Source organism: Amblyomma mixtum, chromosome 2, assembly GCF_055824585.1.
Source record: "Amblyomma mixtum isolate Tamu chromosome 2, ASM5582458v1, whole genome shotgun sequence".
In the NCBI taxonomy this organism is placed as follows: domain Eukaryota; kingdom Metazoa; phylum Arthropoda; class Arachnida; order Ixodida; family Ixodidae; genus Amblyomma; species Amblyomma mixtum.
The window spans coordinates 290,426,369-290,450,488 of record NC_143013.1 but is presented as its reverse complement, the minus strand read 5'-3'; the positions used below and the strand labels follow the sequence as shown (position 1 = coordinate 290,450,488).

Below are 24,120 nucleotides of genomic sequence, written 5' to 3'. Positions count from 1 at the left end.
AAATGCAACAAAAGTGAGATAGTTGGCACGACACTTATTAAGGGAACAGCGGGTGTCTTAACCACTCCTTTGGTTTTTGTGTGCCACCTCTTTACTTTGTATTTTTGAGGCCTCAGACAATGACTGTCTACGAGAAATGCGGTAGCTCTGCCACAAGATGGGCTGCTATAGCAAAAAAAAAATAATAAATTCTGAAACCAGCTCAATGTCTTTTTTATATTTCCCGCCCTTCGTCACAGGCCGAAGTGAGGCCATGCCCCGCATTCGATTCTTGTTATTGGCTCAAGCACATCGATAGCGGAAGTGCGGTGTCGCTTCTGCCAGGGATGAGACGGAAAGTACATAGACGACGGGAATTAACAAAACAGAATGGATCGTTATGTTACGCCGACACCGTTTCCAACACAAGAGAAAAATGAACAAAACAGTTAAACGATAAATTTTGCATCATGTCGACACTAAGGCAATAGGAACAACGCAAAAAACCTTATAAATGCCCGGCCTCCTGTCGTAAGCACTCCATTCTTTCAAAGTAACGGTGTTTAATTTTCAATCACGTTTTCGGAACTTTACTCTGCAAAACCATGATCCGTCGTCTATCATGGGTACTTCGAACGAAAAATAGGCCAATAGCGACAGAGACCACAGCAATTAAAGTATCGGGAAGCGAATTGGACTGGATACACCTGCAGTTGCATTCAACAGCCAATGTTTGCAAGATTTTATTAATAAGGGTCGAGAGACACACTGCTCCTGATTCCCAGGCTTTTCAGGTAACATAGTCCATAAGTATCAAACAAACAAGCTGATACAGTCACAAAAAAAAAAACGAAGTGGCAATATTTTCTGTTTTCTAGAGCAAGCGGGTGTGTTAAGCTGGAAAAGCCAAACCTGCTAGCAATATGGCGGTTGTCACTGAGGTGCAGTTATCGTACTACATGTTAATTAATACATTGTGGTGCTGAAACAATAAGCTTGTGACGAAGTTTCAAAAGAGAGCACAGGCCAAAGTGCTGTCCTATTTTCGCATAAATACCCAACGAGGCGCCTCCAAGGAAGGTACAGGTTTCGGCTGTAGTCTGTACGTTAAGTCGGCAGCAAAAGTGTAAAGGACGCGAGCGCTTGGCAGCGAATTTATTCCAGCAGTTTCTAGCAGCGGACGGAGCATGCGCATTTAGTTCCACCTGCAGGCATTTCAGGCGATTGGCGTGTGGTGCAGAGTCGAAATAATTTTCTCCTCCTCACGACCGCGTCTGATAAACTTTTTTCTTTGTCTGCTGTGCATTGCGGTGGCGCTGCAGCGCACAAAACGGTACGGGCGAGGACGTGAACAGCGTCGTCGTTTGCGCTGTCACTCTACCACGAAGACCACTAAGCCAACAGCATTCATTTTTCTACACAGGAACACTTCGCTTACTTTTTTTTTTGCAATTAGATTTTCTCCTTATCATGGCGCATTATTGCTGACGCACAGTTCCAAAGAGAAAAGATGGAAATAGCCGACTCCCGTCTCCTGATCAAGGCCAGCCGGGCACTACTCACCCCCCCCCCCCCGCCATTCACGTTGGCGCTGTGCCTCGGAGGAAATCCCGCCTTTCCCGGCTACCTTCTGTACGCTACTACTTGGCAGCTCACTCGGGACAGACGTCAACGTTTACGCGAGAGAAGAGGTTTGAAGCAGCGCGCGCTAAAGGCGGGTTAGTCCGTCAGTTTCAAAGTGCTCACCCGTGTGAAGCTATACCCCGTGCCTTGTATATAGCGACTGCAGTGCCGTGATCTTACGAGCAGTCTTTGTAGAGACACACTAGCAAGGAACATGAAGACGTCGGTGGTGTTTGTTGTGGCGATCGTGGTTCTCGGTAAGTGCCACGCTACCCTTTAGATGCGTGTGATAGCACGCCATTCCAATCCGCTTCTTTCTTCCGCCCAACGGCTCACTGATGTAGTTTCTGGCCGCAGTCAACTGCTTTCCACGCGAATTTTGATGTGTAGTTTGACGCTAGAATCACTGTTTGCTCTAAAGGTGTTAAAGTTTGCGACTGAATTAGCCGAATATTGGTATTTAGTCTGTCGTCACGTTGACCCTTAGTTTGCAGAGATTTCAAGCTTATTCACAGGTAAATCCACGTGTAAATTAGGCTGGCTCATAAGGCATTCAAAGTGAAGTTTGTTAAGTTTTTGTTGCTTTCAGGGGTTTAAAACTAGGCGTAAAACCGAGGAATAGAGAATATTTTGCCTACCTGAAGTGCTCACTGAGTCACTGCTTAAATTCTCTGCGTCTTATTAAATGAGTGATGATCGTCCTGACTCGTCCTCTTTTTCGTGTAATGATTGTAACTATTGAAGGGTGCTGCATGAATGTGAACAACTCGCCCTTTCTCTATGCAGGGCCATATTTTTGTTGTAATAATTTGGCTGATTAATTCAAAGGGCTTTCAATAATTTCTGTCTCCTGGGCTGCCACTTAGCTTAGAGTTATGAGTTTGAAAGACAAGCTACATTAAAGAACTATTAAAGTGTTCTCTTTCGTATAAATCTTAAACATTATCACTCCAGCCGGAGTAAACTTGTGTCACTGTTGCCCAAGCCTCTACATGTCTTCTAAAAATGGACGAGGAGTTTTTAAAAACAAGAAGTTCAAGAGTAAAAAAAAGTGATTTTGCAATGACGAGAAGAGAAGAGAGGTATATCCCAGTTGGTGGACACACGCCTCTGATGTGAAAAGTGAAGGGATCCTAAAAAAGCACACAATCCAAACTTCGCATGCAGTCTATTTTAATTGCAACGCTTATTAAAAAAGGTGATTGGCTTTGCAGCTTTTTCTTAGGTAAAGCAAAAATGAAAGAAAAAAAGCCAGAAGCATACTACGAATAATTATTTGTTTACTTCATTTTTTTTTCATCAAGCGACCTTCGCTGACCTCGCTAGTGCCATGATCACAACGGACCCGGCGTGCCACAGGATGCGGACAAAAGTGGTGAGTGGCAGCGAAGCAAGCCGCTGAGCTTTTAAGGTCGGCTCGTTTAACATGCTTTAAAGCTTTGTTCGCGTCACTTTGCTGGCGTTAAGAAAATTTTTCGCCCGATTTGTTAACTTCCTGCCTAATAAATTGTTTTCACTACCTGCACTGCTAGGAATCAATGGCCCAAAATATAAGCCATACATACTTCACAGGCGTAATAAGCAGGCGCAGTAACTTCACAAAAAGAAAGTTATAAACGTAAAGTGAAACAATAAGCAGTCAATAACGAAAGCCACCAGAGACCATGTTGAAACGAAACAATGGAGATATTGAGACTAACGCATCAGATGCGATAAGCGCGTGAGCCGTTAGCACCGTTGTTGCCGAAGGAAAAACGTTTCCCAGCCCGCTCGGTCTTCTTGATTGGATAATGAGTCTCCCCGAGTCCAACTATGACAGATGATCTTTTTGATATGATTTATGTGCACAAGCTCCTGAACGTCGGCTAATGACAGTAGAGAGGGAGTGGGTAGTGGTGAAGCCCTGTCTTGTGCATGCACAAGGAAGACATGTTGGGTGAAGTTTCGCCGCATATGATTTATTTGGAATTCCAGTCAGCGCTATAGCACGAGTGGGGCAATGTGCCAACATGGCTTGCAGGCTCAGAGAGGCGGACATTACCGTAACCGCCAATGTAGCAAGAAACTGAATGCGTAATTCCGACTCGACGATATTGCATTGACGGTAAAAAAAAAAAAGATTAGCAAGATAGCAGCCCTTATCATATCCCAGCAGACTATGGCTGCCAACTACTGAGCCATAATTTTCAGACAGCATTTCCGGCCCACGACGGTGAAGTACGAAGAAAACACCCGCGTAATGAGTCTCGGTGTACATTAAAAAGAAATGATAGGCTGTCTAAAGTGTTCTATAACCTCTCGTTACACAGAAAGTTCAAGCACAGAAGCAGTTTTGCCTCTTAAAATTACGCTAATAGCAGAAATGCAGAAAATATCAAACAAGCCACCAGCATGTGCAGTGTACAATGTTCTTTATAACGTTCGAAGTGTCGCACAAGGTTTCTTTCATTGCTCTCCCATAGGACAAGGTTCGCAGACACTGCGTCTACCTCTGCCATCTGCCGGAAGGCAACTTGAGGATGGGACTGGAAGAAGACGGCACGCCGTGTCGGGTAAGTATCATGCATGATCGTCGCCTCACTTGAAAGCCCGAACGCATTCTTGTTACGCTGTATGAAAGTCATGATGTTCTCAGTGCAGGAGAGGTATTTAGAGGGTTTAGGCGTAGTGTGGTTCTCGGCCGCTAATGCAAACCGCTTTCGCCTGCAGCTTTTAAAAATGAAGTAATTGTTATTCTTTTTTTTTCAGTCACTGTTGTACGAAGGCGTGTGCATTCGTGGCAAGTGCCGCATGCCCAGGCCCAAGAAAGGAATCTCTGCCAAAGGCGATGAAGGCGACATCAGCGAACGACCAGAATAGACCCCTGGCAATTACGACGAATAGAATATGAAGCGATTATCGGAGAAGCACGGAATATGTCGCTGCAACGTGACGTTTTTTACGAATACAAGCGCCGTAGAATTTTAATACTCTGGCTTGTGCTCGTGGTTTCTCGAGCAAAGGAGGTCTTGGCTGAAACGTGTACAGCTGCCCGAGTGGAGATTTCTTGATGCAATACAATGAGCGCAACTACCAGAGCGCATTTTTGTGCCAAAAAGCTTAATAAATGATTTTGTCAAAAATAGTTACTTTTTATGGAAGAAAGCTTGCAAGAATAGTGAGCTTAAGTGGAAAATACATGCAATCACCTAGTGGAATAGTTGAAAGTATAACCCATTTTAAAATTTGAGCTGTTTGTTCGGTTAGAGCCTCGTTTTGTTTTGCCAATGAAATGGGTTATGATGTTCTTGCCTGACAATATTCATTGAATAGTTTTATCAATCATAACTTTTATGTAATTCTTTTTTTTTATCGTGAGCGTGGGAATAACAAGTGACTTTTATTTTTACCTCCTGAAAATTGTGAATCGAACAATGTACGCGTCAAAGTCCCGGACATGGAACAGGAGCCAAGGCGGCAGCGTCGTCATTGGTACTTCAGGAAAATTTAGGCTGCAGCAGGAGATAATGTCGGAAGGTTGCGTGCAAGAGGAGGCGCGTTTTTCGTGCATCGTCTCGATTATAGCCTTTAGTGCGTAATTAAGCCCTCATGTTAGTCTAGAAGGTCTAGTCGGCTCTCGAGTAACCTCTTTGTACGCGTGTTGACGCACGCAATAAACATATATTCTGTGACAAGAAGACAATCGCCAGAGGAAGAAACGGCGTTCACCTTGACATATATGAACGCGACTGCAAAAGGAAGCTTCGATCAGTTCTCTCAAGGGGGGAAATCCTGGACCGTTGTGTTGCGTGCGGAGCTCCTAAGCTATTGACGTCATCTTCGGTGAAGCCCGCCTGGTTCGCGCCTTCTTGTCGTCCCAGTGCGTGCTCTTAGAGAGGGCTTTTCGCCGAAGTTCGTATCGATGACTTAGTTGTCTTTCGTGCTATTGTGTGAAATCCAGAACTATAGTTATGATAAGTCTAGGGGAAAAATGAAAATGATTGTTGCCCTTTGAATTTAGCGTTCTCTTTTTCCTGCTTTTGTATTTTTAATTAACTTTTTTAAACATTCGTATGCTGTCGTATCTTCGAAAGTAAAAAACGCTAGGCTGTCTGTGTCAGGTTCCGAACTGGAGAAGAGGTGTGTTCATAGAAAAAGCTCTTCATTGAACAACGCCTGTGACAATCTTGGGGCAATCAAGATTGTGAACAGTAGGGCAGCCAAGTCTAGAAATGCGGCTGTCGTTGCCTGCAGTGCTAGCTTGCGCAGGACCTGTTAACACACATTTACATTTGCGAAACTGACACTCTCACAAAAGCAAGAAAAAAGTCAGTTTCCTTGGAGAGAGGGTGAAAGTTCAGACGTCAGCAGAACAGCACACGCTGGGGTACGATTAAGCCTAATAACCATGTACCTACGAGTGGTGTTAAAGGTTTCCTTTCTTATGTAGTAATTTTGCCTGACGGCAAAATTCCGTCTGGCGTAATTATTCATTCCCGCACTCTAATGTAATGCTTGCTCAATATCGGCCCCTATAGCTCGCAACGCTTACGCCAATTTGACACCTAGACCAAGTTCTAAAGTGAGTGAAACGAACGTAAACAAATACAAAGCAGAGCTGCTCTGATCAACGTCTCCGTGGGCGCAGGCTTATTTGGATAAACACATTTTATTTACAGGAACAAGCAATAACTTTTCTTTTGGTGAATGGTATGGCCGGATGAATATTACAGATGTAATGCTTCAGACAGCGGATCCGTCGAGAAGTGCGTGAGAAATGCCCTCTGCCAACCTTCTTGCACACAATGGCACGCATGCTTTACGAATAGCAGCTGTGAAACATGGTACTAATGTAAAGGAGACTGAGGTGGCGCCTTGAAGGAGTCCTACGGCCATGGCGTGGCAGTTTCTGTGGCGTTCTGCGACAGCTCATGGAGAGACATTTCTCCGAAGATGTTGTCGTTTGGGTCCTCGAGTGGGAGAGGTCCTTCGGTGGTGTCGACGGCTGGGGGCTGGCGGCCCAGCATCCCATCTTCGCTGGCGAGGAAGCCGGAGAAGGAAGTGAACGCCCTGCGGGAAGACTGGGACTCGTGGAACTTGCCGTCTTCCAGGTACAAGTAGACGAGGTCGTTCTGTGCCAGGTACAGCACCGCCCCGCTCGAAGCCCAGCTGAAGCCGTTGTCGCTCGCGTAGGCCGTCACCACGGGCACGCGGTTTCGGCGCATGGAGATGCGGCAGGAATCCCGGCGGGATGCCATGAAGGTGAAGGAGAAGTAGTACAGGCCGGGCTGCGAGCAACTGCGGAATAGGCGAGGAGGGTGACAGGACATTTTAGCATTCATTTAGTGTACCCCGCTTCTATCGCTGACACTGCCTGCCCACACAATTTTTTTAGACATTATATAGACTGTCCATACACTTCTGCCTGTAAAGTCTATAGAATCTCTATAGACAAATCCTTTAGAACAGTCTATAGGGAATACAAATGCTATAGACAATCTATAGATTTATGGCCATACACTTTTAGTAGACTCTTGTCTATAGGCAGTCTACAGACTATGAATATACAAAAAGGAATATCAATAGGAAGGCAGCAGAGCTCATAAGGAGTCGATAGACTGTGTAGAGAACATTTTTATAAGGGTCATAGGCGTCTGTGGAGGCAGGTCAACAATCAATGCATCGTCACCCCGCAAGCTTAACCTGAAGTAAACGCGAGGTTATACAGAGTTATTTATAGTATTAATTGTTCTAAGTGTTATGTGCCTAGGTGCTGTCATTTCCGGGTCGTCTCCGGGCCCAGAAAACCTACTATACTAGCTAGCCTTTGAACAGAAGTGAATTGAAGACAAATCAAGAATAATCAGTGTAGGTATAATGAATGAGGTCGCTTAAGTTACGAAATCAATTTCGATACTATACGAAGCTTCCCACCGGGGACTACAGATGAAGAAAGGTAACTATGAAAGCCGTAGGTTTATGGCTGTTTTCAGCTGTTCCTAACTAAAGAAGGTCACAGCAGATGTCGCTATTCGCCTTCTATGTAAGCACAGGAGAAGGAAACCGAACTGCTTCATTCTCCTTCATGTCACTAAGTGATGGTGTGAGAATGTGCCTATGCTTCTTTCTCATTTAACGCAGAAATGGCTTTAACGGCTCCACTGCAGCATTTTTGTGTAGAGATTTGTGTCAGAAAAATACTGTGCAAGAATTTTTATCCGAATTGGGTGCCTAAGTGGAGTAGGGATGAGCACACCCTGCACGATCCCTGCATTCTCCGCTCGCCTCGCACTTAGAATGGAGCCATCGGCTACATCATAAGCGACTGTGGCAGCCACTGCAGCAGCTCAGCGAGGCAGGCAGGCTATCCCACTGACCGGAATGCACCGAGGTCCTTGGTGACGTCCGCTTGTACATTGGTGGGCACCTGGCTGAAGCGGATGTATTTGCCGTCGGGTTCTCCCTGAGTCATGGTGAAGCCCACTGAGGCGCTGGCTCCCTGCAGCACGAAGGGGACGACCAGCAGGAGAGACAGCAGCAGCCGGCAGGGCGAGGCATCGTGAAGCGAAGACATCTTAATTGGATACCTGCGAAAAAGAAGCATTGTAACGTTTAGAATTCAGGCCGTTTACACTGTTTTCTTTTTTTTTTTGCAGATGTGAAGTAGTTGTGCGCAAAAATTCAAGCCATATTTGTTTTGGAATGAATGATTGGATTTGAGAGCGGTGCGGGACCCGGAAATGTTGAGAAACTTAATGACAGAAATGTGTCAGACGATGTATAAAAATTCATGTGCCTGTTACGATATCTACTCTTTAACACTGCAGTAGCGCTACACATCGACATCGGGGATTTACGCCGGATGACTCCCCCGCTCTCATCGTGCTTCCTTTTGACAGGCGTGGCTCTCCACTTCCAACGTCTTTTTTTTTTCGATTTGGCGGCATTCCGAGGTCAGCCAGTTCGAGGAGGGACACGCGCAGCTATGGACGCCACCGATGCGAATGTCCATCCTAATCTTCACAGAATATCTATTCCAGACGTGACTTGTGCGAAGACAGTAGAGTAGGCTTATTTCCTCATAGTTACCACCGCAACGACAGGAACACAGTAACACCATGACCATATGAATACACGCGCACTCAGCCTTCGAAGCTTACGACAAAGGGAAAACAAAATGAACAGTTTCAAAGTTTCATGCCGTACACTTGTATAGCATCACATATTACTTGTCCTGGTCTCAGAGTATGCCCACGGCGCAGCATAAATCTTTGTGGTTTCGGACAGGGATGCTGAATCCGTACACGGGCTAGGATATGTGCGCGCTGTTACATTTGTTCTGAGATCATGTAAAGTTTAATATAAGAGAGAGGTGCGTCGATGTTTTAAGGCGGAAGCCTTTAATACCTCATCGTTGTAAGCAGTTGTTAGCGACAAAAAATGTCACGTTTTTCAATTGGTCGAAACGGTCATGACGTCACAGTGCGCGAATTTCAAACGGAGCCAATTGTACTTTGGCTAGCAACCATGCAACCAATTAAATGGATCGTATAGTGATGCTCCAATAAGTGGGACTGAGTTTAGTTAACTGCTTAATTACCCAATTAGCCTAATTAACTTTTCTAGTCAGGCCAGGTAAATAAACAAAACCGAGTAGGAAATTGGTCGAGTTCGGAAATCAAACCCCGATCTCCGGAGTCCGAGACGAGCATGCTAACCACTCCGCCATGCCAGCTCGATGGTTTGGAATGAACAAAAGCGCGTCTAGAGAATACCGTGTCTTCGTTCACTCCCATCGTCCTCCCTTCCCGTTACGGCGAGGTTTAGGTGTCCACCGAGATATGAGAGACAGATACATTCCCTTTCCTCACAAACCAATTTACCGACGAGCAAGGCGTAGAACCGAACGGGCGATGGCGTTCTGTGGACTCCCTGGCAGCGTTGCAACAAGCTGTCGCGTTTCACTCTTAGAGGCGAAGCGTAACATCTTAACAACGCATCAGTGACACAAGCACAACACCGCACTTAAGGCTTTAGCCTCACCGCACTTTAGGTCAACAAAGTGCCCCCCTGAATTTTTAGACTGTCATAAGATCTTGGAAGATATCTGGGTGCATGAGTGAAAGTCTTTAGCCAGTGGCATGCAGGAATAATGCAGTATTCTGAGTGGTGGTAACATGTGGGTTTACTTGAAACAGCCCACGAGCTACGAGAGGTGTCCCAGGGAAGGGCTGGGGATTAATTTTGACAACCTGAGGTTCTTTAACTAGCACTGAAATCGCACAGCACACGGGCGCTTTTGCAATAAGACTCCATCGAAATGCAGCCGCCACGGTAGGGAAAATATTCTGCGGAGAATAAATCAACCAGCATTTCTTACAGATTTATCAATTATCATCCGCGCTCTGGTAAAGTGAACGAACCACAGAATACGCGAGGGGTGGTCTAGCTATTTCACGCTGATTTCGGTGCCACGCAAGTCAACAAACTTTTTCTGGGCGGTATGTACCATATAAAATTTAAGAATGCGTTAAAGGAGGTAGAAAAAAAAAACTACACGTTAATGGACGCAAATCGGCAAACCATCGTCAGCACTGAACAAGGAGCTAAATTTTTTGGAGGTTTTTATGACCTCAAGGAATAGAAAGGAGATTATTATAAAATAAATAAAGACAAAATAAACAGAACCTCGATTTCGACTGTGCAGTCGCAAGGAGTTATTTACAAGAAGCGCTTTACAAATTAAAATCCAAAAGAAAATAGTTTTGTAGAAAACTTTCATTATTTCTAAAAGAGAGGAACAACACTGACCTTTTTGAGGAAACCGTGACTTGAACGGAGCTTGGTTTTTGCGAAGGAATGGGCCACACTCGAAGCGAAGGCACTCTGTTGCACTCATGTCGTGCGTTTTCTGCCTTTAAATACAAAATGTTGAGGAAATGGAAGAAAAAAATCTTGGGAATCTATCCCTATATGAAAGCGATATGAAGCTACGCGATAAATTTAAGTCTGATATTACTGACACTGCCTCGTGAGTCGCCCAAATTTTCGACGAAGTAGGAGAATAACTATGATACCTCTTTTTGCCGCTTTTAGGCCACTGATAAACGCTGTGAAACTATCACTACATGGGTACGATATGAAGCTACGCGATAAGTTGAAGTCCGCTATTGGTAACACTGCCTCTGAGTTGCCCTCATTTTAGACGAAGTAGCAGGATAACGGGGATATCTCTGTTTATCGCTTTTACGACTCATAAACGCGGTGAATCTATCCATATCTGAGAGCGACATCAAGCTACGCGATAAATTAGTCTGCAGTTACTGACAAAGCCTTTCAGTCGCGCGGATTCTAGATGAAGTAGAAGGATAACTTCGATATCTCTCTTTAACGCTTTTAGACAACTGATAAACATTTTCAGAGTGATTGCTTTCTGACGTGAAACGGAACTAGCATAGCATGTCAGAACATATTCGCAACCCAACTTATATCTGGAGGCAATCTCTTAACATGTCCGACTCGCATGAGGAATTTTGAACTAAGAGTCATATCAAGGCTAGACTGCTGGTGTTGCTGACAAGTTTTAATTCATCGAGCGCCGTTGCATGAGATTGGCTTCCTTTTGAGGTCACTCGATAAGCGACCCCGTTCGACAGTGGTGCAAAAGCTTCTCGCGACATCACGTCCAAGCAAAAGGCATGGCCGTGGATTCAATGCGTAAAGCGGCGAAAAACGGAAACGCGGAAAGCACAAAGAAACGCCAAGACAGAACCTTCATATGAAGGGAGCCAGCAGTCACCGCAAGCAAGGAAATTACAGCGGAATTGTCTTTTTATTTCTAAATTGGTGGTGTTGTTCAATGGGAAATTACTATTATAATAATTTTATGTATGAGAGATAACTGATGAGAAAGGAGAAGACAAAACATCTTCCTGCCAGAAGCGGGATCCGAACCCGCGACCTCCGTATGTTGCGTGCGATGTGCTACCAACTGAGCACTGAGCTATGGCGTTGGCTGTCCAATCTTCCACCTTCGGTGGTATTTGTGTTGGATGGAAGCTGTCCTTGAGAAAGTGGTAAGTTGGGCGTGTTGGTACATATCTGAAGAGATGGAAGCTCAAAAAAGACGGGGAGGGAGACGAGACGACAAGGAAGGGTGTCACACCTTTGGCAGTGTTTAACTCGAGTTAACTCGGGAACTAAAAAAGATAGGAGAAAACGAAAGGCTTCATCAGATAGAGGAGGAAGAAATGAATCCAGAAGCCACGTTTGATGCCTGTAGATTAATTAGTTAATGAAGTATAGGCAAAAATGTCGAAATTGCATCGAAATAGCGTGGACGTCGACATAGCCAAGGGAACGGTGTGACGTCACATCCACCGGAAGTCGTCACGGCGTAGTGAAAAGTGTCACAGAACGGTGGGAAAAACGTCGGATTTGTGTGAAATTAGATGGAAATATGTATAGTTAAGCGTAATGAACACTTAAGATTACCACTCGCCGCTTTTATCTCGGCCTGCTCCATTTTGTAAAAATGCACATCAATAAAAGAAAGAAAGAAAGAAAGAAAGAAAGAAAAAAAGGAAAGATAGAGAAGAAGAAAGAAAGAAAGAAGTAAAGAAATAAAGAAAGAGGGAAAGAAAGAAAGAAAGAAAGAAAGAAGGAAAGAAAGAAAGGAAGAAAGAAAGAAGGAAAGAAAGGAAGAAAGAAAGAAAGGAAGAAAGAAAGCAAGAAAGAAAGAAAGAAAGAAAGAAATCAAGAAAGAAAGACCCCGAAATATGCATAATTTGGGTATCGATATAGCCACGGGAACGGTGTGACGTCACATCCACCGAAAGTCGTCACGGCATACTGTCTTCGGCTTTCGCCTCTCAACACTTTAGTTGCCAAAGTGTCGTCGCAATTTTCTCATCCTGTTCGAGCCTTTGTGATCGTCAACGCATGCGCTGACCTATTTGCGCACGCGTTGACGATGACCACGGCTCGAACAGAATGTGTATAAGCGTGGAAACATTCACAATAAAAGTTGCTGGAAGTTAAGCGCTGTCCTTGTCGTCTCGTCTCTGACTCTGTCTTTATTGCGCTGCCTTATCTTCACACTGTCCTTGAGAGTGTTCAATAGTGTCACCTTCGTATAAAACGGCGGACATCGAACATACTGCATTACCGCGAGTATTACGCAGAATGTGATCGAACGGTGAGAGCAGCAGCTGTGCGAGATCTCTCTTAATGCTATCTATGGCATCCAGACTGCCAGAACCGAGGTCCTTGTTAAGAGGGGATGGTAGGGTGAATCGATGAAAAAAAACATATCAAATGGGTTACCAAAAAATTCTACACTATGCAATTAGCAAAAAAATGCAGCGCCAGTACGAAGGAGGGCTCCAAACTTTTTAAACATGACACCAAAGGCGCGCTTCCTGGAATCTGAACATGGCAGCTGCGAGAATTGGTTGACATGTTGTCTTCCTTCCTTTCTATTTTCGCACATATGTATTATTTGATGTGAAATATCGATAGATGTGTAAAATAAATTCAGTTTCTGCCTTTTTTATCGGTCTTAACTGCAAAATTTCCTAGTAGACGGGACTTCTATAGAGCATTGAAGCCTGGTCGGTTTTGCTTTGTTGTTCTGATCGTTTTACCAGCGTGTTATCGTTTTTGAAAGTTATTCGTGTTATTCGTACTTAAGACTACGGGGAAGAGGACGAGGGAAAGAAAGTTTCGTTGCAACCAATCGCCTGTGTGATTTTCCTTGACGTTCACCACGAAACCTTGGTAAATCCCCCGGTGTGGGTATGTGTCATGCCTACTGAGGTCAACAACAAAAACTTTGTGAAGAAAGATACTACCGAGGAGCTGGTACGGCGCAGTGGTATATTTCGGAAAATATGCGACAGTGCCACATGTGGCAGTTTAAACGTATATGGAGCTAGAATATCAAGATTTCTATTCCTCTATACAGAGTTATCGTTCGTGGCATCCTAGTGTTTCAAGCTTTGTCGAAGCCAGGCCTTCTCAGCTAGTGCGGCCATGGCAGGACGCAGTACACCAGAAAGTCATTCAACCAGCTGGTGTGGTGCTGCTGTCCCAAAACAACATTTGTTGGGGCTGACAGACTGAAGATTGCCAATTGTGATACTGTGGCTTACTGCAATGATGAAAATAAAGTCACAAATGCTGTTTTTGATAAGAATGGGAATCATACCAAACGTACAGTACGAAATCGCCCTCAAACGGCTTGATAGAGCAGGTTCAGACGGAAGAGCTCGGCGCTCCTCTTAAAAAGAGGACCCTGAAGCAAGCCTCACTGAAACATTGCCGCACTTGTGATGCCGGTGATGAGAAGCCGCAGTGTAAACCGCTCTTTGACAAAGCAACAATTCTGTTCAGGCATAGGGACCAACTTGTGCGGGAACTCATGGAAGCGTTTCATATGCGTATCAGCGGAGATACATGCGTCAGCCAGACTTCCGTCCGCTTCTCTGATAGGGAGTTCCGCTTTTTGGCAACATCACTGGGGTACACAGAGGGTGACATGTGATGTTCTTGATGTCAGATTGGTATGGTTCGTTTCTTTTTTTCCTGTTTATATGTGCATGTGTTTCGGAATAAAGCTTCAGTTGTGAGTTAGCGCTCGTCCTTGTCGTGTCTTTGCTTTGTCCTCGTTTTTTCTGCGCAATTTTTTTCAGTACGCTGAAGCAAGGCTTTGGAAAACACGCCAAGAATACAAGAAATAGCTTTTGCTATCTTGGCACCTTTGGCATCATTGTAGTAAATCTGGAAACATAAGTGTGTTTTTTCTGAAAATTACATTTTCGAGAAGTTTTCTATTTTCATGTGTCTAGGTTAATTACTGTTTTCTGGCTGACCAATTGTGGGCAACAAAATTGAGGTTACAGCTTGGCATTTCCCACAGTTGAATTGAGTGATGTTTGTGCTTAACGTCCAAGGAAAAGTGGGCTATCAGGGACACCGCAGGTGAGGACTGCGGATTAATTTCGACCACCTGGGGCTTATTAACATGCACTAACATCGCATAATACAGCCGGCCAAATCTTTTGCTGGCGTGTGCGGCGGCCGCTTTTTCTGCGTTCCTGCGTTTTGTGAGGAAGCAAACTTGGGAAAAGCTCAATTTTAAGCAGGGGTTTTGTGAGCCTCTGCTTAAGTTTGAAATATTAGCAAGTTTGCGCCGTCATAAGCTCCAGGAGCACGGAAAAGGTGCCCGTCGCGCACGCCAGCTTAAGGCCAGCTGTACATGGGAGCCTTGTGTTTCGTCTCCATGAAAACGCTGCCGGCATTTCCTGGATGAAATCCGTGTCCACGGGCTCAGCAGTCGAGTGTCTAACCACTGTGCCACTACGAGCGGAGGGATTTTCTACACCCGAACTATGTATTCAGAAAAAAACAGCGAAATGTATTTCTTCATGCCCTTGTTAGGTTCTCTTCAAATATCTTAGAATAAGCTTTGAATTCCTCAAGTGTTTCTGAATACGTAGTTCGTATAAATTGGCTACGAAGAATATTAATTCTGGTACTTTGATAGGATGGTCTGATCTTATTTGTAAGTTTGACTTTTCATTGGTTTTAAGAGCACGAATGAAAGAACATTGCCTTTAAGATTGCAATAAATTCACCGGGTAGTACACAGTTCCAACAACACAAGGAAAACAACCATCCATTCATAGATTCATAGTCAATTCATGCATGTCACACTGAACAAGGACGATAACAACATTATCATTTTCCCTTCCCTAAAAATGCTAATTCTTTTGAACTGATCGATAAAGAGGGGCTACTGACGCATGCGTCTTTAGACCAGGCGATGTGCGCTGCTTCGATTATTTCGCGTGTTAATTGGTCACTGTGTTTACTTGAAATTCGTGTGCTAGTGAAGTCAGGGTGGCAAGTTTTGTTTTCACAGTCTCTACAATGAATCCCGAGATGCCCTTTTACTGTGTTATGCACGTTATTATTGTGCTCCTTCAGGCGTTCATTGAGGCATCTCCCCGTCTGACCCACATACAGCTTGCCGCATGACAAGGGAATGGCATACACTACACCTTCTTCACATGACACGAATCGATTTTCATGCTTGATGTCGCAATCTCTGGGAACGAAATCAGTATTAACCATTTTGCACATCTTCCCAAGCTTATCTGGAGCCGAAAATATAACCTTAACTCGTGCTCTATTCGCTATCTTTTTTAGTCTTTGGGAGAAATGATGAATGTAAGGTACAACAGTAATTTTTTTCTTTTTCCTTCCGCGTCTCTGAATATACCTGCTTCCCTTTTCCATTTTTGCTCAAGCTACTGAGAATAGATTCGGACACTGATACTAGTAGCTGCTTGGGATAACCAGCCTTAACGAGCCGATCGGTTTGGCGAAGGAAACTATCTTGCATGGAGTGCATGCAGGATTTGTTAAGCGCGTTGTGATAGCATGACTTCACCACGGCACGTTTCACCAGCTTAGAATGAGATGGCGTAAAAGAGAGCAATGGCTTTCTGCTTCGTGGCTGGTAAGACCAACACATGTGATGGTGCATTAATCTGAGTTTGAGGTCTAAAAATTGGATGACATTGTTTTCTGGCACTTCAGTAGTTAGTATGAGGGGATGAAGGCACTCAACAAAGTTAGCTTTGATCTGCGTAAAGACTGCGTCAAATTCTTCCACATTAGAGTCTATAAGAAAGAGAAAGTCATCTACATATCGAAAACATTGTACAACCTTTGACCCTTTCAATTTTTCTTGAAGCATTCTACCCTTTTGTGCTAAAAACAAGTCAATAAGCACGGGAGCTATGCATGACCCGATGCAAACTCCTCGTTTTTGCAGGTAAAACTCACCATCCCAGGAAATGAAGGTAGAAGTTAAATACACCTGAAGTAGTTCTAAAAAGCCTTCGGCGGATATGCCGTTCTTGTTTTGGAAGTCAATTACTCCTTGCTGGTCAATACATTCTTCTAAGCACGCGAAGAGCTCGTCATGTGGTAGTGAATAACATAGGTCCTTGACGTCAAAAGAGCAGGCCATCAGTCCCTTGTTCTTGTTAGTTTCTAAAAACTGGATTACATCCTGCGAATTTTTTACCTGGAAAGGATCGTCCAACCTGAGTGAATTAAATTCGCTGGACGATCCTTTCCAGGTAAAAAATTCGCAGGATGTAATCCAGTTTGTAGAAACCAACAAGAACAAGGGACTGATGGCCTGCTCTTTTGACGTCAAGGACCTATATTATTCACTACCACATGACGAGCTCTTCGCGTGCTTAGAAGAATGTATTGACCAGCAAGGAGTAATTGAATTCGAAAACAAGAACGGCATATCCGCCGAAGGCTTTTTAGAACTACTTCAGGTGTATTTAACTTCTACCTTCATTTCCTGGGATGGTGAGTTTTACCTGCAAAAACGAGGAGTTTGCATCGGGTCATGCATAGCTCCCGTGCTTATTTACTTGTTGTTAGCACAAAAGGGTAGAATGCTTCAAAAAAATTGAAAGGGTCAAAGGTTGTACAATGTTTTCGATATGTAGATGACTTTCTCGTTCTTATAGACTCTAATGTGGAAGAATTTGACGCAGTCTTTACGCAGATCAAAGCTAACTTTGTTGAGTGCCTTCATCCCCTCATACTAACTACTGAAGTGCCAGAAAACAATGTCATCCAATTTTTAGACCTCAAACTCAGATTAATGCACCATCACATGTGTTGGTCTTACCAGCCACGAAGCAGAAAGCCATTGCTCTCTTTTACGTCATCTCATTCTAAGCTGGTGAAACGTGCCGTGGTGAAGTCATGCTATCACAACGCGCTTAACAAATCCTGCATGCACTCCATGCAAGATAGTTTCCTTCGCCAAACCGATCGGCTCGTTAAGGCTGGTTATCCCAAGCAGCTACTAGTATCAGTGTCCGAATCTATTCTCAGTAGCTTGAGCAAAAATGGAAAAGGGAAGCAGGTAGATTCAGAGACGCGGAAGGAAAAAGAAAAAATTACTGTTGTACCTTACATTCATCATTTCTCCCAAAGACTATAGCGAATAGAGCACGAGTTAAGGTTATATTTTCGGCTCCAGATAAGCTTGGGAAGATGTGCAAAATGGTTAATACTGATTTCGTTCCCAGAGATTGCGACATCAAGCATGAAAATCGATTCGTGTCATGTGAAGAAGGTGTAGTGTATGCCATTCCCTTGTCATGCGGCAAGCTGTATGTGGGTCAGACGGGGAGATGCCTCAATGAACGCCTGAAGGAGCACAATAATAACGTGCATAACACAGTAAAAGGGCATCTCGGGATTCATTGTAGAGACTGTGAAAACAAAACTCGCCACCCTGACTTCACTAGCACACGAATTTTAAGTAAACACAGTGACCAATTAACACGCGAAATAATCGAAGCAGCGCACATCGCCTGGTCTAAAGACGCATGCGTCAGTAGCCCCTCTTTATCGATCAGTTCAAAAGAATTGGGATTTTTAGTGAAGGGAAAATGATAATGTTGTTATCGTCCTTGTTCAGTGTGACATGCATTAATTGACTATGAATCTATGAATGGATGGTTGTTTTCCTTGTGTTGTTGGAACTGTGTATATATGCCTCATTCCAAACAATAAACACTAGTTGAAAGTCAGCGCTCGTGTGTGTCGTGTCTCCCTTCTTGTCCGTGTCTTAGTGCGCGCTGTTCCGGTGAAAATGAGTTACCAACTTGCCCAAGCATCTGTTCTAACGCATTAGGCTTGTTACGTTAACATGTACTTTAATCACTCTTTTGTATTGCCGTGCGCACATTAAGGCTTTTTCTATTTTCGTTTCATGCCCAACATTATTGCACAATAAGTTCCTGGTGCATTCTTTCCTTAATCTAAGTCGTAGTAATGATACGTGTTTAATCAAGTTGATTTAGCCCTCGGTCCCACAGGATGCCGCATGTACTGTGCGGAGAAGGGAGAAGAGTAGAGATACGCTATTAGTCGAAGTGTCTTCCGAAAATGAACCTGCCAGGCACCGGAAAAAATGCAGCAAAAATGATAGTCATCAGAAATCTGAGGAAAGAAGCCGTAAAAGCAGAGAAGGGTGAGGTATAGCGGGCACGATGAGATCAAAAGAGCGAAGACCACCAAGTAGGCGTTGTTCCAAAGGCTGGAAGGAGTGAGATGAGGGCCTTGTCTGGACAAAGGAGCTTGGCTGGGCATCTGGTCACGGTTATCGTGATTCACGGCTTCCATATCGGCGACACTGCTGGCGCTGCGGCCGTCAGCAATATGTATTTCTTTTCTGCCACAAAAGCGTGCAGTATTATTCGCGTGGCATTGACCTTATCGCGACTCTTGGCTTCTTCGATGATAGAGGGCCGGAAATTGGTTGCGTTCGATATAGAGAGACAAAAAAAAAAGAGAGGGAAAAACAAAATCTGAAAGCGGTCAGCGACGTTCGATGCACGCAGATTCAAAACAGAAACCAAGACAGAAAAGTTTGAGGCATGCTTAATTTGTTTATTTTATTATTGCCAGCTACAGAATACACGTGGGAACAGCGACGACGTGAACGAAATGACCCTGTTTGGCGTGTGCTTTGTGTCCAAGGTTTGCTCGGTGTTATTTTTGTGTCTCCTTGAGTCCGCCATCTGTCACGTAGCATCTTCGGTGGATGTGGTGGGTACGCTCACCACGCTACGGAGCTCCAGGGTGCTCGTCACGTGGGAACTACCATCGTGACTCAAGTCAGTGAGCCCCGCGCCACCGCGCATGCGCCTTATGTGGTGATGGTCCAATCGCGCTTTGGTTGCAAGCGTTGGTTCTCGTCACTCCCAACGAGTGCTCAATTGGTCTTTGTTGACGGCCATAGTAGTGACAATCCTGACGTATCAAGGGTATGCGACAACGCTGCAAATACCTTTGCAGCTAAAACTAAAATGCTTGATGGCGGTGCTGTAAAAATGCTAGCCTTCATCACGCACTCTCGCCGCTACGTTAAAAAGCATGCATGGTACTTTTTCGATAGTTATGGCTCATCAGGAACACTGTTTTATCGTTTCCACTGTAAGCAGGAAAGAGCTAATTATGTCCTCGATTATGCAAACTTAGCTTTAAGAACACATTTTGCATTGCTACAAAACTGAGAGTAATGCTTTGCTATGTCAGCGCTCGTTAGTGATCCCAAGTTCAAAAATTCATCCAGAGCTCTTCATACAATACCATGCTACAACATTCCATGCTAGACCAGCTCGGGACGAATTCGATGTTTGTTGACCGGCCTCTAGCGTTTTGAGCAGTCTGCGACAGGGACGCATAAACAGCGGTTCAACTGCTTCCGTTGTCATAGCGAAAAAAGAAAAATGCAAATTAAACTTATTGCCATGGCTTTATGTAACTGCCATGGATATAAGTTTAAGCTTAATATTGCAAGGGATCTGACTTGTGGGAACACCCTGTACTAACTTTCTTTTTTTCATCGGGTGTCCTTCTTGGAAAAATCCCCGGCAAAAAAGACTGCCTTGTGTTTTTCTCCTTTTTTTTTGCCTTTTTGTATTTACGTCCGAGTTAGGCACTCTGAGGCGATCGATCTTTAGTGGAACTTTAGAGCATATGATTTGATGCTTACGGTCTGTGCACGCGGAGAACTGCTCTAGACTGATTCGCATTAAACCGACACGAATTCGGAGATGATAGAGCTTTCTGAAGCAGAAAAAAAATTGCACTCATCTGTTAGTGGCAAGGGACACATTCCCTAAACGGGGGCTGTTTTTGTTAACAGCGGCGCCGACTATGAGGCTTATGTTCCACACAGACGCACAAAATAAGCAACCTAGAAATTACGAGGCCGCATCCTGTCGAACAGGACGGCTTGTATGCTCACTGCATCCTTTTAGTCTGCCACTAAGAGCCGCTGCTACCCACGCGACAAATTGCCTGTTTTACGCCTTCATCATTACCGCAAAAATCGCGTTATAGCTATCTCATGGGTGGTTCGAACAATACTAATTTCTCGTTCGATCAACACTCTATAGGCGGAGGATACGCCACCTGTTTTCCTGCCACGCAAGAGCGACGAAAAAGAAAAGAAGGAAGAGAGAAGAAAAGAGAAAAGCGCTGCACCGCTGTAACCGTGCGGGGATAAGCGTTTATTGGAATTTCGTTAAGGGGAGGTCGCGAGCGCCAACTTTCCTCGTTGATGCGCTTACCTATAGTGGCACGCGCATGACAGGTTGCGACAAATTATGCGTTCGATGGTGACACTCGTTTTTTGCTGCCCTGTTACTTCCTGGAATAGTAAACTCCTCGCGAGCTCAGTGCATCTGGTGAACGCTTTGCACGCAGTGGTCGATTATTTATCGATTTTCCATACTGACTTTTTTTCTGTGGAAGGTATGAGCCTACGGCCAGTGCCCCGTTCTTCGCACGACACTCACGACATGGTTCGTGCTGTGACGTAACACCGGAGATGGCTAAAAAAGGGAAACACTTTGCTCTACATAGCTTCTCTCGCTCCATTGTAAGTTAGTAGCCATGCATGTTTTATAGCGTTAGTTTAGTGTGCATAGAGGATAATGCAATGAAGAAGAAAACCCCAGAGGAGCCAAGAAAGAAAGAAGGATGCCATTTTCAACTTGTTTTCATTTATTGTGCCAGGAGCGACCAAAAAATACACATAAACAGTGCCTTTTTGCTCCAGTCGCCCAGTTGCATGAGCTCCAGAGCGCATTAGCTTATTAGGTGCCCGCCCGGCATCAGCGAGCCTCTTAAGAGGCATTTCAGTCCCCTGTGTGGAGAAACAGGACGGTGTGCAGGGAGTGAACACAAAAAGAAACAACAGCCCTTCTCCTGCCTTCCTCAAACAAAGATAAGATCGGAGAGAGCCGCTAAAGGGAAGCTCGCAACAAAGAAGTGGGGAAGAAGTGAAGAGGGCGAGCGTAGTTTGAGGGAGAGGAGGAAGCAAAGGCAGAGTCATTAAAGAGTGTACAACTAGGAGTTTCCCTGGTATGGATTAGTATCCTTCTACCTGATAACGACTCTCAGCCGCCTTTGCGTCATGAGATAAGGGAAGAGTTTCTTCGGCACGGTAACCTGCCCTGGCAACTAGTGCTGTTATTGTCGCAACAGGAGGGCTCCTTGGCGCATCGATTTTTTTTTATTCTTTGCCAATTACTAGCCTGTCACCTCCGCTCTCTTGTTTGCCTTTCTTACGCCATTTCCACAGCCTATATAGCGATTTCTTTATTGCCGCAGATGTGGCTAACGGAGCGTCCTCTACAATATCACTCTGTGGGTAATGCGAGTAAATACGGCACCGGGTAGACCCTGCCCTACAGTTCCTGCGTGGTGTATGCTTTGTTCGAGTAGTTGTTGTGCAGGGCAGAGCAGTGTTGACGCTGTGGACAGCAACATAAACAGTCTGAGTCCTTCTAACATGATACGCCAGACAGCCATAAAGATGCTGTTGGTTTGGTTTTATGGGGTTTAACTTCCTAAGCGACTCAGGCTTTGAGGGACGCCGTATTGGAGCGCTCCGGATATTTTCGACCACCTGGGGTTCTTCAACGTGCACTGACATCGCACGGCACACGGGCCTCTAGAATTTCGCCTCCATCGAAATGCAACAGCCGCGGCCGGGATGGAACCCGCGTCTTTCGGGTCAGCAGCCGAGCTCAATGAGCCACCGCGGAGGCCTACCTGTTGAGTACTTAGTTTAGTAAAGAGAATAAATGTGTCACTTCAAAAGTACATGACGTTCCCAGTGAGGCTTTTATGCTATCACTTAGTAACAGCGCACAAAACAAAATCCGCACAATAGGAAGAGAGAACGCCGGGCAAGTATTGGTCCTGCGTCCTTCGTGATTCTTTATTTTGAGCGTTGTCATTATTTATTTTTATAACTGACTTTCAACTCGTTCCCTGTGCATTCGGCCGACAACTGCGACTCGCGCAAGTGTAGGGGCATTGAGAAGCACTTGTGAAAAAAACATTTGTCAGATTTCTACACGGCAATGACAGATGCTTGTCGGCAGTAAAGAATTAGAGAAAGATATTATGTGCTCAGTGCACGCAATATGTACTTACGTTTATTCAGAAAACAATCTGTGAACTGCTTTAAACAACCAGTCTCGCCTTAAATACTTGTTCGATTATTGTGAATTTCAGCGACACCTTGGGTTACGTTAAATGCCGATGTTAGTTGGAATGCTTAACCCTGGGTAGGGATGCCTTTTGTTGAGTGCTTGAATAGACAAATGAAATACGTGGCGTCAGTCACTCCTGGGCCCGGATTACGGAACTGTCAAATCAAAAACTCGTCAAAAACTCGTCAAAAACTCGTCAAAAAGCCCCGCCGTAGCCGCGCTCCTATTGGTCGGCCGTGGCCGGCGGCCATGTTGCTTTCTTGCGTCATGGGTGGCTGGCGTTTACGTCACGGACAAGACAGAAGTGGTGACGCTGCACGTCTAATTGTGCAGGCGCATTTTGACGTTTTTTTTTGACAGCTTCGAGGCGGTCAAAATTGGACCATTGAGTTTTTGACAGAAAATGGCGGCGGCAGCGGCGGCGTATGTGGCTGTAAGGCGGCTGCGGCGGCTGCGTCGACGCGAGCAACGGCGAAGGAGGGCGCACGAAGACGCGTTTGACTTGCCGGACGAGCTGTTCCGACGCCTTTTTCGACTGGAGAAGCAGACTGCGCTGTGGCTGTGCGACGAACTCGCCGATGAATTGGGAGGTGTGCGCGCGAGTGCGCTGTCGGTGCAGCGGCGGGTGCTGTGTGCACAGCGGTTATTTGCGACCGGCGGCTTTCATGCAAGCTTCGGCAGCCGACGACACCTCTGTGCCACAGCTACATACAAATAAAACATGCTTATGCTGGCAAAGAACTTTATTTTCCCCTGCAAATCGCACTTCATGGTCGTCTTCCGTTTACCGGTCGAGGAAAAAGAAACAGACGACCACACATCACATACAACGCTTCACGCTTTGACACTTTTGTCATCGATCGTAAAAGCCGAACAACACAGACCTTAACAAGTTGGCTTCGTCGATTTTTCCGCACTTAGATCAACCGCACAGTACCTTGATTTTCGACGCCGCGTAAGGAAACAGTATCAAGGCGTGGAACAGCTGTTTCCGTGCAAAGCGGCTTGTTGACGTTTTACCGCCGTCTGCGCACCCCTGCGGCAGCAAAAGTTACCCAACAGGAAATTTAACAGCCTAACTTCTCGCACCTCTTGTTTTTCTTAATATTTTTTATCTTTAAACATATTTTTTGGCAAAATAAAATAATTATTATTTTTATCGCTGAGCTCTTTTAGCAAAAATTTAGCAGACGGTCCCTCGTCGTGCAGACAATTGCTTCCGGGGCGCCGCTCTGCTGCAATTGGCTAATTCCCCGTTACGTCAATTTTGCGTCAAGCGTCGACGTCACATCGTTTCGTCATTGTGACGTCACTGTCAATAACTTTTGACAGATTTTTGACAAAGTTCCGTAATACGGGCCCTGGTCCTGCGTCACACACGGTCGCTTATCCATCTATCCATCCACATAAGGCGGAC

The 24,120-nt window shown here is 45.0% G+C and overlaps 2 protein-coding genes across 2 annotated transcripts in view; one reads left to right on the top strand and one right to left on the bottom strand.

Annotated features, from left to right (window-relative positions):
* Positions 1–1,741: 1,741 nt before the first annotated feature.
* Positions 1,742–4,494, top strand: LOC149364416 (uncharacterized). The gene is made up of 4 exons (XM_089570110.1): positions 1,742–1,859; positions 2,907–2,977; positions 4,065–4,154; positions 4,351–4,494. The coding sequence occupies exons 1-4, from the start codon at positions 1,817–1,819 to the stop codon at positions 4,459–4,461; spliced, it is 315 nt and encodes a 104-aa protein (XP_089426236.1). The 5' UTR covers positions 1,742–1,816; the 3' UTR covers positions 4,462–4,494.
* A 1,973-nt stretch (positions 4,495–6,467) lies between these two features.
* LOC149364415 (uncharacterized) overlaps positions 6,468–24,120 on the bottom strand; it is a 42,592-nt gene continuing 24,939 nt past the window's right edge. The window contains exons 3-4 of the mRNA XM_089568689.1: positions 7,959–8,168; positions 6,468–6,879 (exon numbers count right to left, since the gene is read on the bottom strand). Of these exons, the coding sequence (XP_089424815.1) occupies positions 6,468–6,879; positions 7,959–8,168 (622 nt within the window). The remainder of the gene's footprint in view (positions 6,880–7,958; positions 8,169–24,120) is intronic.